The 16,155-nt window shown below is 43.5% G+C and overlaps 3 protein-coding genes across 4 annotated transcripts; all 3 read right to left on the reverse strand.

Annotated features, from left to right (window-relative positions):
• Window positions 1-1,665: 1,665 nt before the first annotated feature.
• Window positions 1,666-4,052, reverse strand: LOC118944533. Its single transcript, XM_036964387.1, has 6 exons — window positions 3,794-4,052; window positions 3,538-3,668; window positions 2,900-3,056; window positions 2,679-2,803; window positions 2,437-2,523; window positions 1,666-2,333 (listed from the first exon to the last, which is right to left on the reverse strand). Exons 1-6 carry the CDS (start codon window positions 4,035-4,037, stop codon window positions 1,791-1,793), a joined length of 1,287 nt encoding a protein of 428 aa, XP_036820282.1. The 5' UTR covers window positions 4,038-4,052; the 3' UTR covers window positions 1,666-1,790.
• Window positions 4,053-5,971: 1,919 nt separating this feature from the next.
• Window positions 5,972-9,555, reverse strand: LOC110506626. Of its 2 annotated transcripts, none has more exons than XM_021586380.2 (6): window positions 8,084-9,555; window positions 7,828-7,958; window positions 7,173-7,350; window positions 7,015-7,076; window positions 6,740-6,826; window positions 5,972-6,637 (listed from the first exon to the last, which is right to left on the reverse strand). In XM_021586380.2, exons 1-6 carry the CDS (start codon window positions 8,475-8,477, stop codon window positions 6,095-6,097), a joined length of 1,395 nt encoding a protein of 464 aa, XP_021442055.2. In that variant the 5' UTR covers window positions 8,478-9,555; the 3' UTR covers window positions 5,972-6,094. The 2 variants fall into 2 exon arrangements, with proteins under 2 accessions (XP_021442055.2, XP_021442053.2); XM_021586378.2 differs by having other exon boundaries at window positions 7,828-7,976; window positions 8,084-9,554.
• A 2,994-nt stretch (window positions 9,556-12,549) lies between these two features.
• LOC110506625 (serine-rich adhesin for platelets) lies at window positions 12,550-13,953 on the reverse strand. Its single transcript, XM_021586377.2, has 4 exons — window positions 13,745-13,953; window positions 13,593-13,654; window positions 13,318-13,404; window positions 12,550-13,215 (listed from the first exon to the last, which is right to left on the reverse strand). The coding sequence occupies exon 4, from the start codon at window positions 13,123-13,125 to the stop codon at window positions 12,673-12,675; it is 453 nt and encodes a 150-aa protein (XP_021442052.2). The 5' UTR covers window positions 13,126-13,215; window positions 13,318-13,404; window positions 13,593-13,654; window positions 13,745-13,953; the 3' UTR covers window positions 12,550-12,672.
• Window positions 13,954-16,155: the final 2,202 nt, after the last annotated feature.

Raw genomic sequence — 16,155 nt, forward strand, 5'->3', positions numbered from 1 at the left:
GGCACAAGGCGGTGACTGAAACATAGGCTGCTGTAATGTCTCCTTAATGTGAGCAATCTCTGCACTGAGACCTTGTAGAGAAGCTACACCTGTCTTAAGTTCAGCTAACTCTGTTAACAGTTCTGCGGGTATCTTAGCTTTGGCTTCCTTCACAGGACACTTTGCAGATGGTGTATCTTCTAACTGGACTACACTTACAGTTGTAGCAGGCTGTGGGGCATTAAACCGCTTTTTGTTTCGTCTTTCTATCTCATTAGCACAAGCAATGTTAAGCTTCTCTAACAAAACCTCATCTGATGTTTCGCTCTCTAGCAGGAGAGGCTGCATGTCTATCCTGATACTGTCACTCTGGAGACCCGTAAGGACTGTGTGTAAACACATGCTCTGGACTAGAGCAGGGTCATACTTAAGCCCTGATTCTGACTCCTGGGATGCAAACAGTACTTTTTGCCTCAAATCTAAAACGCGCATCAGGAAGCTTTGAGGGGTCTCCTTGCTATGCTGTGCTTCTGAAGCTAGCTGTTTGTAAAGCTCTGTTGCACTCTTCTCTTGGAAGTGGGAACGCAGGATACATCTAAGTGTGGGAAGAGTTAGCTGGGGTTTACCTTCCAAGTAGCTGCGTAGCTGTGAGCCTGGAGAAATAGCCCTGACTACTGCGTCTACTATTTCTACCTCAGGATAGCCTCTGTTAAGTCAATTTTCGATCTGATGGGCAAGGCTGGAAAAAATCTGTTTTTCTTTCTGGCCCGGTTCACCTATCTGACCAGAAATTTTAAACTCTTTACGCAAGTATGAGCTGGGCTGTGCATTTGGTGAGAGCGGCACGCTCCCCTGAAGATTGGCATGGGGTTGGGGCTGACGCAGAGAATCACTGGCTTGTGTTGTGGAGTTACAGTTCTCAGTTCCTCTATTCTGTGATGTGTTCCGGCTGGTTCAATATCATAGTCAGTTTGCCCTGTTTTGTTATCTATGCCACTAATCATCTCTGTCATTTCGTCTTTAAGTAGCAACAATTCCGACATGCCGCCATCTTCTAACTCTGCAACTTCCTCTCTTTCAAGGAACATCATAATGTGAGTCATTAATGATATGCAGGATTTGTTTAGAACATCTCTTCTCTGTTCGCCTGATATGTAAAGGAAATCACATATCTCTAGTAATTTGTCTTTAGTCAGGATGTTCCCACCATCCTTATTTAGGTTGACTTACTTAACCAATCTCCCTGTAATCTGTTGGAAACCCACCAGTAACAAAGCATCTTCAGGTGGCTCAGATATGTGGTGACAGGAGGACTCTATTTGATGCATGTGTAACAAAGGTAATTAGGCCCTGAGTTTGCGAGGTGTTATTAAAATGCTAAACAGTTTAAGGGCTGGATAACATGACGATCTAAACCTCATCAGGATGTGGGAGGGAAGGACAGAGGGAGAAAATAGAACACGTCTGATTTGTATTCGCTGTGGGTGAATGTTATTTCATACATTACAGAATGCAATATGCTTATGGATCATTATTGTCCAAATGAACTCTATGCTGATATATTCACTCTCCCCTACCTGTAGTAGTTTGATTGTTCCCTTGGCAGTAATATTTATTATTTTTGGTGAATTCAAACAAATAGGACTAATCTAAACATGCTGCGTCACATATCAACCGTAGTGAAAATTTGCTGCAGAAAAAATGTTTTATTAATTGATCAAAGTATAGCTTTTGCTACATTGAAATGTTCATTAGGTCTATTGGCTCTTCAGAGATGCTGAGGCAGCTCGGTCTTCACTGTCAACATGTAATCAGTCAAAAAGTGCTGCAATCTCCAGCAGCATTGCATCCTCATTGGCATTATCAGTAGCAGGGGTAGCGGAGGCAGCCATATCCTTCAGCTCATTGTCATCTTCATACTCAGCGATGAGGTCTTTCAGGCTGGTCTCACTGATGGATTTCTCCATAGAGGTGTCTGTTAGGGTGGAGATCAAATCTTTAGCAGAGTCATCCTTCACATCCTCATCAGTAGTGATCATGCCCTTAGTGCTCTCAGGGGTCAGTGCCATGTCAAGAGTGGAGGTCTGGGTAATGGAGTCTGACGTGTGAAGATCTATCATGGTCTCCGATGAGACCATGGAGATCTGGCTCTGAGAGGTAGAAGTGGTCTGTGTGTCTGTGTTCATATCTGATGTCTGTGTTTCCATCTGCGCATGTGTCGAAGTGTTGGTAGAGGATGGGGTTCTCTCTGTCCTAGTTGCCATAGACGAGGTGGGCAGAGGGACTCCGGGTAGCTGCCACTCCAGCGGGAGGATGGCCAGGTTCCGAGCCAGGGAAAATTGAGAGAGGGAGCTCTACCCGGAGGAAAAGGGTGGTTAGGTTGAGGTCAGAGGGGAAATTGTCTAGATGCTTTAATCTCTGTCTGTCCGTATAGTAATTTAGGTTTCAGTAACTTACGTGGGCACGTGGTAGAGTCGGAGAGTCAGGTCTTATGTACATTTCCTCCACAGGGGTCTTCACTTGCCGGGGTGTCCTTCGATTTTCCTGCACAACACAATTGTAACACCCAATGATAACACAGAATTATTGGAAATATCTTTTGCTCACAATAAAATATGATACAGCATGTTTGGTTGTCTCACAGAGTTAGGTCTTTGTTCTGAATTAGTTCCCTTGTCTGTTTCTGGTGTTGTACTTACGGGTTCGTGGTCCTGAGATGATTTCAACAGCTGAACTTCAGTCCGGTCTTTCTCCCTGCCCACCTTTCCATTACTATTGTCCTTGACCCTTTTGGTTGTAACATCACCTCCAGACAAGTCTGAACCTGTGTAGATTAGACATTTTGATTTTGAAGACACATTCTTCCAAGTGAAGCCAATCTCATTCTATATCTAATCAGCAGACACCCCATAACACTCACCAGTATCAGATGCATTATCGTTGTCCTGGTCCTTCCTCAGCTTGACTTTCCCACCACAGCAGAAGAGAGTGAACAGCTGCAGGGCCGCCACAGCTGGATGGATGCTCTTCTTCTTCTCTTTCTGCTGGGTCTCCTTTGCTTGCTCCTCAGGGGAGACCTCAGTGTCGCAATCAGTACATCAGTTAGAAATCTACTGACATTTCAAACTACAATATCAATGTTGAATATACGTAGCCAATGAGCTCTAGCTTGATTGGCAACAAATGTTATTTCCTAAGTGTGTTTCCATGTCAAAATGTTACCCCATAATAACTAGGGTTAGTGCTGTCCGTGATCCTTGAGACGTCCCTACCCTAAACCCTAACCTTAACCCCTACCTTAACCCTAACCCTTACCTTAACCATTTCAATTTCAACGTCAAAGGTCAGAGTTGGGACGTTCCATGGATTCTGTTTAGACTTTTCCTAATAACTATTAGGGCCTACCCCATCCGAAGGGGGCATTGTGACATTTTCACATTTGTCAAGCCATGTCAAAGAATCAGATTCAACACAATATGCTGTGTTCCTTATTGTGGTCATTATCAGTTGTCAAATGCATTGTTAATCCTCATTAATAAGCAAGTTTGGATGTCTTACCGAGTTAGGTCTTTGTTTAATGTCTTTTTCTTTTTCCTGTGTCGTTCTGCATTTGTGGTCCTGAGATTCAATGCTATGTTTCTCTCCTCCAACCTTTCCTTTACTCTTGTCCTTGATCCTTTTCACGTCACCTGCAGAGTAGTCCAAGTCTGTAAGTGAAACATTTCTAAGACACATGACCTGTTTTTTTCCAAGTCAAGCCTAGATAATTGTACTATGTAGCAGCACTAATCAATATACACCTCCTAACACTCACCAGTTTCAGAGTCATTATTGTTGTTTGTATCGTTTATCGTTGTTCCCTTTCTCCCATCACCACTCTGGGAGGGATCAAAGGTTGTTTTCTTCACATTGACGCAGCTCAGCAGTGTAAACAGCTGAAGAAAGGTCAGGGCTTGAGGGATCCTCTTCTCCTTGGGTTTACCTTTATGTTCCTGTGTCTCCTTTGGTTTCTCCCTATGGGATACCTCAGGGACAGGGTCACTTAGTCTCTGACCCATGTCACGACAAGGTAGTGTACCGTTGTAATCAATCAAATCAGTTATAGTTTGAGAGATCGTTCGAATGTAGCTAATGCGCTCTACCTGAGCTTGTCTGACCGTTTTAATGTGGTCTGATATTATGACATAAGTGTGTTTCCGTGGCAACATGTTACCTCATAATGTTCCCTTATAACAACTAGTGCTCCATTCCTGGTAAAGGGGCATTGTGACATCATCAAGTTAGTTACCTATCCACATATCCACCCAGAACACTGGAACAGCCTATTTCTATGGACCTAGTCTGCCTGTATGTCTGTATTTTCCTGCTGGATCAAATTAAGATCCTACCACTGTATGTCTGTCTCTCTCTTTCCTTCTCTCTACCTCTCTCTCTCTCTGCCTGTACTCATATTCAGCCTCTGCCTTCACCCTATTGCAGCAGTTGATTTTCTCATCATTTGCCTGCATCATGTTGCAAGGAGAGATTGGCTGAGCACAGGTCAATCACTCCACAATGAGTATGATTATACAGTTGATTATCAAGTGCCACATTCAACAGACTACTACTGTTGGCAATCAGAATACAATGTTGTTGTAGTCCAAGAGTCGACTCAGTGAATACATGCAGCACAATGGGCAAGAGTCATGACAACACGTCTATTCATACCTCCTCTATGTTTGCACTATTAAAAGCAGATCGCCGCCACATGTAGCATTAGAGACAGGATGCATGTGCACACAGGTGCATGTCTGTGTGTACGTGCATGTCTGTGTGTACATCTGGGTGAGAGACACTTTGATCTCCTTATTGGGTAGATTAATATTTGAATTCATAGATGGATTCATCTCACCATCCCTCCTACTGTCTCTCCTCTATATCCACCCAGTCATCCCCCTCTCTTCTCTCCCTCCCCTTTCAGAGTTAATATGTTCTGCATCTTTTCTAGATTAACAATTCTCAAAAATGTCATGCTTAATTACATACATGTACAGTATCCATGTTATGTTGATTTAGTTCCAAGTCTACTTTGTCAACAGTATGTTGATGTCAGGCTGATCTTTATTGTGGAGAGTGCACTCATGTACAACTAGGGGGTTTCTCAGGTGAGGGACAGCTTGGCTGTAGCCCTAAACGATGTGCTGCTACTACTGCTTCTCTCAGCTCATTATCCATGCAGACCACAGGCATGACAGAGACAGAAAAGTGCAGTTTGACCGAAATCTTCCCTGTGAGAATTCATAAAATACCTAAATTCTCAAAGTGATTTTCTAACGGAGCATTTTTCACCTGGTATTTTAATACTTAATTCAATAGTTTCAAAGCTCTCTATTCTCTCACCATTCAAGGTGATAAAACGACACATACAGTATGTGTGCTAATCAATTACTCTGATGACACCAATATATCCTCCCCTCCTGTAATATAGGCAAAGAGAATGATGTGCTGTAGTATGAGGATGTTCCCACCATCCTTATTTAGGTTGAATTACTTAACCAATCTCCCTGTAATCTGTTGGAAACCCACCAGTAACAAAGCATCTTCAGGTGGCTCAGATATGTGGTGACAGGAGGACTCTATTTGATGCATGTGTAACAAAGGTAATTAGGCCCTGAGTTTGCGAGGTGTTATTAAAATGCTAAACAGTTTAATTAAGGGCTGGATAACATGACGATCTAAACCTCATCAGGATGTGGGAGGGAAGGACAGAGGGAGAAAATAGAACACGTCTGATTTGTATTCGCTGTGGGTGAATGTTATTTCATACATTACAGAATGCAATATGCTTATGGATCATTATTGTCCAAATGAACTCTATGCTGATATATTCACTCTCCCCTACCTGTAGTAGTTTGATTGTTCCCTTGGCAGTAATATTTATTATTTTTGGTGAATTCAAACAAATAGGTCTAATCTAAACATGCTGCGTCACATATCAACTGTAGTGAAAATTTGCTGCAGAAAAAATGTTTTATTAATTGATCAAAGTATAGCTTTTGCTACATTGAAATGTTCATTAGGTCTATTGGCTCTTCAGAGATGCAGAGGCAGCTCGGTCTCCACTGTCAACATGTAATCAGTCAAAAAGTGCTGCAATCTCCAGCAGCATTGCATCCTCACTGGCATTATCAGTAGCAGGGGTAGCGGAGGCAGCCATATCCTTCTGCTCATTGTCATCTTCATACTCAGCAATGAGGTCTTTCAGGCTGGTCTCACTGATGGATTTCTCCATAGAGGTGTCTGTTAGGGTGGAGATCAAATCTTTAGCAGAGTCATCCTTCACATCCTCATCAGTAGTGATCATGTCCTTAGTGCTCTCAGGGGTCAGTGCCATGTCAAGAGTGGAGGTCTGGGTAATGGAGTCTGACGTGTGAAGATCTATCATGGTCTCCGATGAGACCATGGAGATCTGGCTCTGAGAGGTAGAAGTGGTCTGTGTGTCTGTGTTCATATTTAATGTCTGTGTTTCCATCTGCGCATGTGTCGAAGTGTTGGTAGAGGATGGCGTTCTCTCTGTCCTAGTTGCCATAGACGAGGTGGGCAGAGGGACTCCGGGTAGCTGCCACTCCAGCGGGAGGATGGCCAGGTTCCGAGCCAGGGAAAATTGAGAGAGGGAGCTCTACCCGGAGGAAAAGGGTGGTTAGGTTGAGGTCAGAGGGGAAATTGTCTCATGTTTGAATCTCTGTCTGTCCGTATAGTAATTTAGGTTTCAGTAACTTACGTGGGCACGTGGTAGAGTCGGAGAGTCAGGTCTTATGTAAATTTCCTCCACAGGGGTCTTCACTTGCCGGGGTGTCCTTTGATTTTCCTGCACAACACAATTGTAACACCCAATGATAACACAGCATTATGGGAAAGATCTTTTGCTCACAATAAAATATGATACAGCATGTTTGGTTGTTTCACAGAGTTAGGTCTTTGTCCTGAATTAGTTCCCTTGTGGTCCTGAGAAGATTTCAACAGCTGAACTTCAATCCGGTCTTTCTCCCTGCCCACCTTTCCATTTCTCTTGTCCTTGACCCTTTTGGTTGTAACATCACCTCCAGACAAGTCTGAACCTGTGTAGATTAGACATTTTGATTTTGAAGACACATTCTTCCAAGTGAAGCCAATCTCATTCTATATCTAATCAGCAGACACCCCATAACACTCACCAGTATCAGATGCATTATCTTTGTCCTGGTCCTTTCTACTCTGTCTGTTCTGAGAGGGACGAGTCTTCCTCAGCTTGACTTTCCCACCACAGCAGAAGAGAGTGAACAGCTGCAGGGCCGCCACAGCTGGATGGATGCTCTTCTTCTTCTCTTTCTGCTGGGTCTCCTTTGCTTGCTCCTAAGGAAAGACCTCAGTGTCTCAATCAGTACATCAGTTAGAAATCTACTGACATTTCAAACTACGATATCAATGTTGAATATAGGTAGCCAATGAGCTCTAGCTTCATTGGCAACAAATATTATTTCCTAAGTGTGTTTCCATGTCAAAATGTTACCCCATAATAACTAGGGTTAGTGCTATCCGTGATCCTTGGGACGTCCCTACCCTAAACCCTAACCTTAACCCCTACCTTAAACTTAACCCTTACCTTAACCACGGTCAGAGTTGGGACATTCCATGGATTCTGTTTAGACTTTTCCTAATAACTATTAGGGCATACCACATCCGAAGGGGCATTGTGACATTGTCACATTTGTCAAGCCATGTCAAAGGATCAGATTCAACACAATATGTTGTCTTTTCCTTATTGTGGTCATTATCAGTTGTCAAATGCATTGGTTGATCCTCATTAATAAGCAAGTTTGGATGTCTTACCAAGTTAGGTCTTTGTTTAATGTCTTTTTCTTTTTCCTGTGTCGTTCTGCATTTGTGGTCCTGAGATTCAATGCTATGTTTCTCTCCTCCAACCTTTCCTTTACTCTTGTCCTTGATCCTTTTCATGTCACCTGCAGAGTAGTCCAAGCCTGTAAGTGAAACATTTCTAAGACACATGACCTGTTTTTTTCCAAGTGAAGCCTAGATAACTGTACTATGTAGCAGCACTAATCAATATACACCTCCTAACACTCACCAGTTTCAGAGTCATTATTGTTGTTTGTATCGTTTATCGTTGTTCCCTTTGTCCCATCACCACTCTGGGAGGGATCAAAGGGTGTTTTCTTCACCTTGACGCAGTTCAGCAGTGTAAACAGCTGAAGAAAGGTCAGGGCTTGAGGGATCCTCTTCTCCTTGGGTTTATCTTTATGTTCCTGTGTCTCCTTTGGTTTCTCCCTATGGGATACCTCAGGGACAGGGTCACTTAGTCTCTGACCCATGTCACGACAAGGTAGTGTACTGTTGTAATCAATCAAATCAGTTATAGGTTGAGAGATCGTTCGAATGTAGCTAATGCGCTCTACCTGAGCTTGTCTGACCGTTTTAATGTGGTCTGAGATTATGACATAAGTGTGTTTCCGTGGCAACATGTTACCTCATAATGTTCCCTTATAACAACTAGTGCTCCATTCCTGGTAAAGGGGCATTGTGACATCATCAAGTTAGTTACCTATCTACATATCCACCCAGAACACTGGAACGGCCTATTTCTATGGACCTAGTCTGCCTGTATGTCTGTATTTTCCTGCTGGATCAAATTAAGGTCCTACCACTGTATGTCTGTCTCTCTCTTTCCTTCTCTCTACCTCTCTCTCTCTCTGCCTGTACTCATATTCAGCCTCTGCCTTCACCCTATTGCAGCAGTTGATTTTCTCATAATTTGCCTGCATCATGTTGCAAGGAGAGAGTGGCTGAGCACAGGTCAATCACTCCACAATGAGTATGGTTATACAGTTGATTATCAAGTGCCACATTCAACAGACTACTACTGTTGGCAATCAGAATACAATGTTGTTGTAGTCCAAGACTCGACTCAGTGAATACATGCAGCACAATGGGCAAGAGTCATGGCAACATGTATATTCATACCTCCTCTATGTTTGCACTATTAAAAGCAGATCGCCGCCACATGTAGCATTAGAGACAGCAAGCCTCCCTGGCTCAGCACCTGTTAGTGTCAGCTTTTAAGTGCTACATGTCAGCCTGATAATTACTCTGTGTGTCATCAGCAGAGGTGAATAGTGATAAAAGCTCACAGAACATGATAGGCGAACACCTCTGGAGGCACCTGGATGTATCACAGTAGTTTATCCATTTCACTCAGACCACTAACGATAGGTTTGCAGGTATGCACGCACAATCACACACCACACACACACATTTATGTGTTTGCAACCACGCATGCATTTCTAAGAACGCATGCACACACACATTACTGAAGACACGTACACACACACACTGTCCATCATGTCCTATGAGCAGGGTAAAGACAGGGCCAGCAAAAACAGCAGCTGACCCACCATAATAGAGCCTGTCTGTCAAATCAAATGTATTTATAAATCAAATCAAATGTATTTATGAAGCCCTTCTTACATCTGCTGATATCTCAAAGTGCTGTAACGATACCCAGCCTAAACCCCCAAACAGCAAGCAATGCAGGTGTAGAAGCACGATGGCTAGGAAAAACTCCCTAGAAAGGCCAGAACCTAGGAAGAAACCTAGAGATGAACCAGGCTATGAGGGGAGGCCAGTACTCTTCTGGCTGTGCCGGGTGGAGATTGTAACAGAACATAGCCAAGATATTCAAATGTTCATAGATGACTGTCAAAGGTGTGTACGGGAGGCAAAGTCAGGTGCAGGAGAGCAGAGTGTAGTGAACAGGCACACTTTAATCCTTTCTTCCCAAGATGGCGTAGCAGTAGGACGTGTTGTTGTGTCCCTTGTATATATCGTTTGTTTTCGTTTTTTTCTTCGCATATCTTTTAAAACATTTTGCTGAACCTCAACTTCTTCTAAATACTCTCCTGCAACCCGCCTCATCCAACGTAGCTATTTTTCCTAAAGTATTTATATTTACTTCGGATCTGGTACCCCTCAACTGAAGCTAGCCAACTAACTACCAGCTATTCAGTCAGCAAAACATTGCTAGCGGTCTTCAGCTAACCGGTCATCAGCTAACCTTTAGCTCGGAAAGCTCTCGCCAGTTCGAACAACGCGACTCTAACCAGAGCATAACGGAACTATTTTTTTTATTTTTATTTTTCATCCCCGGATTCGCACCGCAAACGGAACATTTTGAGCTCCTGGGCTACAATATCCGGACCCACGACCGGTCCATCGATGTCACCGCATGAAGAGGAATACACAGACTCACCCCATCGCGACGTCCCCCAAAGGCTAGCCCTTGCTATCTCCTTGCTTGCAAATTCGGCCTGCTAACTGCTAGCTTGTTTAGCCCGGTCCGCTAACTGCTACCGTGTTTAGCACCGGCCTACTAACTGTTAGCTTGTTAGCACAGGCCTGCTAACCGTCTGAATCGCCGCGTCCCAAACACTCACTGAACCCATATTTACTTTCTATCCCTTTTCGATTTTTTATTTGTTTATACCTTCCAGTAACCTGCCTCACCCAATGTGATACGGAACCGCTATTATTTTTTAATTTTTAGAACACACTCAAGAACCTCCAGAAGCTAACCAGCTAACTGGCTACAAGCTATTTAGTCATTGTTAGTTTTCTAACCTGGATAACACTCGCCAGTCCAGCTTCCCTGCCCCATCCACCGCTGCCCCCTGGACACTGATCACTTGTCTACATAGCTGATGCATGCTGGACTGTCCATTAATCACGGTAATCCATTCTGCCCCAGCCGCACTCAGGCTCTGTGTGTAGTTAATCCGACCCCCCCCTCTGCCTAGTCAATCGCCAAAAAAAAGTTTAAAAGTTTAAACTGGAGCAGAAGCACGGCCAGGTGGACTGGGGACAGCAAGGAGTCATCAGGCCAGGCCAGGCTAGGCATGGTCCTAGGGCTCAGGTCCTCCAAGAGAAAGAAAGAAAGAAAGATAATTAGAGAGAGCATACTTAAATTCACACAGGACGCCGGATAACACAGGAGAAATACTCCAGATATAACAGACTGACCCTAGCCCCCCGACACATACTCTACAGCAGCATAAATACTGGAGGCTGAGACAGGAGGGGTCGGGAGGCAATGTGGCCCCATCCGACAATACCCCCGGACAGGGCCAAACAGGCAGGATATAACCACACCCATTTTCAATGTGTTGTCAGTAGTATCCCCCTGAGGATAGACTGGTCACTTCTTGTTGGAGACCTCATCAATGTTACAGTCTCTAGAGGAAAGAAATGGCTTCTCTCAATGTCCTTGTAACTAGATCACTGTGATGCCCTGACCACTTCATGTGGATAGAGGAGTGGGTGTGAGCGTGTGTGTGTTTTTGTGTGTAGGTGTGTATACGTGCATGTCTGTGTGTACATCTGGGTGAGAGACACTTTGATCTCCTTATTGGGTAGATTAATATTTGAATTCATAGATGGATTCATCTCACCATCCCTCCTACTGTCTCTCCTCTATATCCACCCAGTCATCCCCCTCTCTTCTCTCCCTCCCCTTTCAGAGTTAATGTTCTGCATCTTTTCTAGATTAACAATCCTCAGAAACGTCATGCTTAATTACATACATGTACAGTATCTATGTTATGTTGATTTAGTTCCATGTCTACTTTGTCAACACTATGTTGATGTCAGGCTGATCTTTATTGTGGAGAGTGCACTCATGTACAACTAGGGGGTTTCTCAGGTGAGGGACAGCTTGGCTGTAGCCCTAAACGATGTGCTGCTACTACTGCTTCTCTCAGCTCATTATCCATGCAGACCACAGGCATGACAGAGACAGAAAAGTGCAGTTTGAGCCAAATCTTCCATGTGAGAATTCATAAAATACCTAAATTCTCAGTGATTTTCTAACGGAGCATTTTTCACCTGGTATTTTAATACTTAATTCAATAGTTTCAAAGCTCTCTATTCTCTCACCATTCAAGGTGATAAAACGACACATACAGTATGTGTGCTAATCAATTACTCTGATGATACCAATATATCCTCCCCTCCTGTAATATAGGCAAAGAGAATGATGTGCTGTAGTATGAGGATGTTCCCACCATCCTTATTTAGGTTGACTTACTTAACCAATCTCCCTGTAATCTGTTGGAAACCCACCAGTAACAAAGCATCTTCAGGTGGCTCAGATATGTGGTGACAGGAGGACTCTATTTGATGCATGTGTAACAAAGGTAATTAGGCCCTGAGTTTGCGAGGTGTTATTAAAATGCTAAACAGTTTAAGGGCTGGATAACATGACGATCTAAACCTCATCAGGATGTGGGAGGGAAGGACAGAGGGAGAAAATAGAACACGTCTGATTTGTATTCGCTGTGGGTGAATGTTATTTCATACATTACAGAATGCAATATGCTTATGGATCATTATTGTCCAAATGAACTCTATGCTGATATATTCACTCTCCCCTACCTGTAGTAGTTTGATTGTTCCCTTGGCAGTAATATTTATTATTTTTGGTGAATTCAAACAAATAGGTCTAATCTAAACATGCTGCGTCACATATCAACTGTAGTGAAAATTTGCTGCAGAAAAAATGTTTTATTAATTGATCAAAGTATAGCTTTTGCTACATTGAAATGTTCATTAGGTCTATTGGCTCTTCAGAGATGCAGAGGCAGCTCGGTCTCCACTGTCAACATGTAATCAGTCAAAAAGTGCTGCAATCTCCAGCAGCATTGCATCCTCACTGGCATTATCAGTAGCAGGGGTAGCGGAGGCAGCCATATCCTTCAGCTCATTGTCATCTTCATACTCAGCAATGAGGTCTTTCAGGCTGGTCTCACTGATGGATTTCTCCATAGAGGTGTCTGTTAGGGTGGAGATCAAATCTTTAGCAGAGTCATCCTTCACATCCTCATCAGTAGTGATCATGTCCTTAGTGCTCTCAGGGGTCAGTGCCATGTCAAGAGTGGAGGTCTGGGTAATGGAGTCTGACGTGTGAAGATCTATCATGGTCTCCGATGAGACCATGGAGATCTGGCTCTGAGAGGTAGAAGTGGTCTGTGTGTCTGTGTTCATATTTAATGTCTGTGTTTCCATCTGCGCATGTGTCGAAGTGTTGGTAGAGGATGGCGTTCTCTCTGTCCTAGTTGCCATAGACGAGGTGGGCAGAGGGACTCCGGGTAGCTGCCACTCCAGCGGGAGGATGGCCAGGTTCCGAGCCAGGGAAAATTGAGAGAGGGAGCTCTACCCGGAGGAAAAGGGTGGTTAGGTTGAGGTCAGAGGGGAAATTGTCTCATGTTTGAATCTCTGTCTGTCCGTATAGTAATTTAGGTTTCAGTAACTTACGTGGGCACGTGGTAGAGTCGGAGAGTCAGGTCTTATGTAAATTTCCTCCACAGGGGTCTTCACTTGCCGGGGTGTCCTTTGATTTTCCTGCACAACACAATTGTAACACCCAATGATAACACAGCATTATGGGAAAGATCTTTTGCTCACAATAAAATATGATACAGCATGTTTGGTTGTTTCACAGAGTTAGGTCTTTGTCCTGAATTAGTTCCCTTGTGGTCCTGAGAAGATTTCAACAGCTGAACTTCAATCCGGTCTTTCTCCCTGCCCACCTTTCCATTTCTCTTGTCCTTGACCCTTTTGGTTGTAACATCACCTCCAGACAAGTCTGAACCTGTGTAGATTAGACATTTTGAAGACACGTTCTTCCAAGTGAAGCCAATCTCATTCTATATCTAATCAGCAGACACCCCATAACACTCACCAGTATCAGATGCATTATCTTTGTCCTGGTCCTTTCTACTCTGTCTGTTCTGAGAGGGACGAGTCTTCCTCAGCTTGACTTTCCCACCACAGCAGAAGAGAGTGAACAGCTGCAGGGCCGCCACAGCTGGATGGATGCTCTTCTTCTTCTCTTTCTGCTGGGTCTCCTTTGCTTGCTCCTCAGGGGAGACCTCAGTGTCGCAATCAGTACATCAGTTAGAAATCTACTGACATTTCAAACTACAATATCAATGTTGAATATACGTAGCCAATGAGCTCTAGCTGGATTGGCAACAAATATTATTTCCTAAGTGTGTTTCCATGTCAAAATGTTACCCCATAATAACTAGGGTTAGTGCTGTCCGTGATCCTTGGGACATCCCTACCCTAAACCCTAACCTTAACCCCTACCTTAACCCTAACCCTTACCTTAACCATTTCAATTTCAACGTCAAAGGTCAGAGTTGGGACGTTCCATGGATTCTGTTTAGACTTTTCCTAATAACTATTAGGGCCTACCCCATCCGAAGGGGCATTGTGACATTATCACATTTGTGAAGCCATGTCAATGCTCTGTTTTCCTTATTGTGGTCATTATCAGTTGTCAAATGCATTGGTTAATCCTCAGTAATAAGCAAGTTTGGATGTCTTACCGAGTTAGGTCTTTGTTTAATGTCTTTTTCTTTTTCCTGTGTCGTTCTGCATTTGTGGTCCTGAGATTCAATGCTATGTTTCTCTCCTCCAACCTTTCCTTTACTCTTGTCCTTGATCCTTTTCACGTCACCTGCAGAGTAGTCCAAGCCTGTAAGTGAAACGTTTCTAAGACACATGACCTGTTTTTTTCCAAGTGAAGCCTAGATAATTGTACTATGTAGCAGCACTAATCAATATACACCTCCTAACACTCACCAGTATCAGAGTCATTATTGTTGTTTGTATCGTTTATCGTTGTTCCCTTTCTCCCATCACCACTCTGGGAGGGATCAAAGGGTGTTTTCTTCACCTTGACGCAGCTCAGCAGTGTAAACAGCTGAAGAAAGGTCAGGGCTTGAGGGATCCTCTTCTCCTTGGGTTTATCTTTATGTTCCTGTGTCTCCTTTGGTTTCTCCCTATGGGATACTTCAGGGACAGGGTCACTTAGTCTCTGACCCATGTCACGACAAGGTAGTGTACTGTTGTAATCAATCAAATCAGTTATAGGTTGGGAGATCGTTCGAATGTAGCTAATGCGCTCTACCTGAGCTTGTCTGACCGTTTTAATGTGGTCTGAGATTATGACATAAGTGTGTTTCCGTGGCAACATGTTACCTCATAATGTTCCCGTATAACAACTAGTTCTCCTTCCCTGGTAAAGGGGCATTGTGACATCACCAAGTTAGTTACCTAGCCACATATCCACCCAGAACACTGGAACGGCCTATTTCTATGGACCTAGTCTGCCTGTATGTCTGTATTTTCCTGCTGGATCAAATTAAGATCCTACCACTGTATGTCTGTCTCTCTCTTTCCTTCTCTCTACCTCTCTCTCTCTGCCTGTACTCATATTCAACCTCTGCCTTCACCCTATTGCAGCAGTTGATTTTCTCATAATTTGCCTGCATCATGTTGCAAGGAGAGAGTGGCTGAGCACAGGTCAATCACTCCACAATGAGTATGATTATACAGTTGATTATCAAGTGCCACATTCAACAGACTACTACTGTTGGCAATCAGAATACAATGTTGTTGTAGTCCAAGAGTCGACTCAGTGAATACATGCAGCACAATGGGCAAGAGTCATGGCAACACGTCTATTCATACCTCCTCTATGTTTGCACTATTAAAAGCAGATCGCCGCCACATGTAGCATTAGAGACAGCAAGCCTCCCTGGCTCAGCACCTGTTAGTGTCAGCTTTTAAGTGCTACATGTCAGCCTGATAATTACTCTGTGTGTCATCAGCAGAGGAGATTAGTGATAAAAGCTAACATAACATGATAGGCTAACACCTCTGGAGGCACCTGGATGTATCACAGTAGTTTATCCATTTCACTCAGACCACTAACGATAGGTTTGCAGGTATGCACGCACAAACACACACCACATGCACACACACATGTTACGCCCCTGAAATCAGGGGAGAAATAATCACGAGAGTGATACGGTGTTGTATTCTCAATTCAAAGTTTAGTGTAATGAGAAAAGACTGCGATTTTCCCCAGGAATATGGGTGGAGACCAGAGCAATCGATCTCCGGCTCATAGATTAAGAGCATTTCGTAGATCACAGATTAACACTTTTAGGCACCACAAAATAAAATAATCAATATAACGTTTACACATTACTCACAATTCGTACCCTTTGACAGATTTTAACTTTAACACAATTATATGAATGTTATCAATCTCTATCAACTAATACTGAATGCATCTTT

This window comes from Oncorhynchus mykiss, chromosome 26 (genome assembly GCF_013265735.2).
Source record: "Oncorhynchus mykiss isolate Arlee chromosome 26, USDA_OmykA_1.1, whole genome shotgun sequence".
Taxonomy (NCBI): Eukaryota; Metazoa; Chordata; class Actinopteri; order Salmoniformes; family Salmonidae; genus Oncorhynchus; species Oncorhynchus mykiss.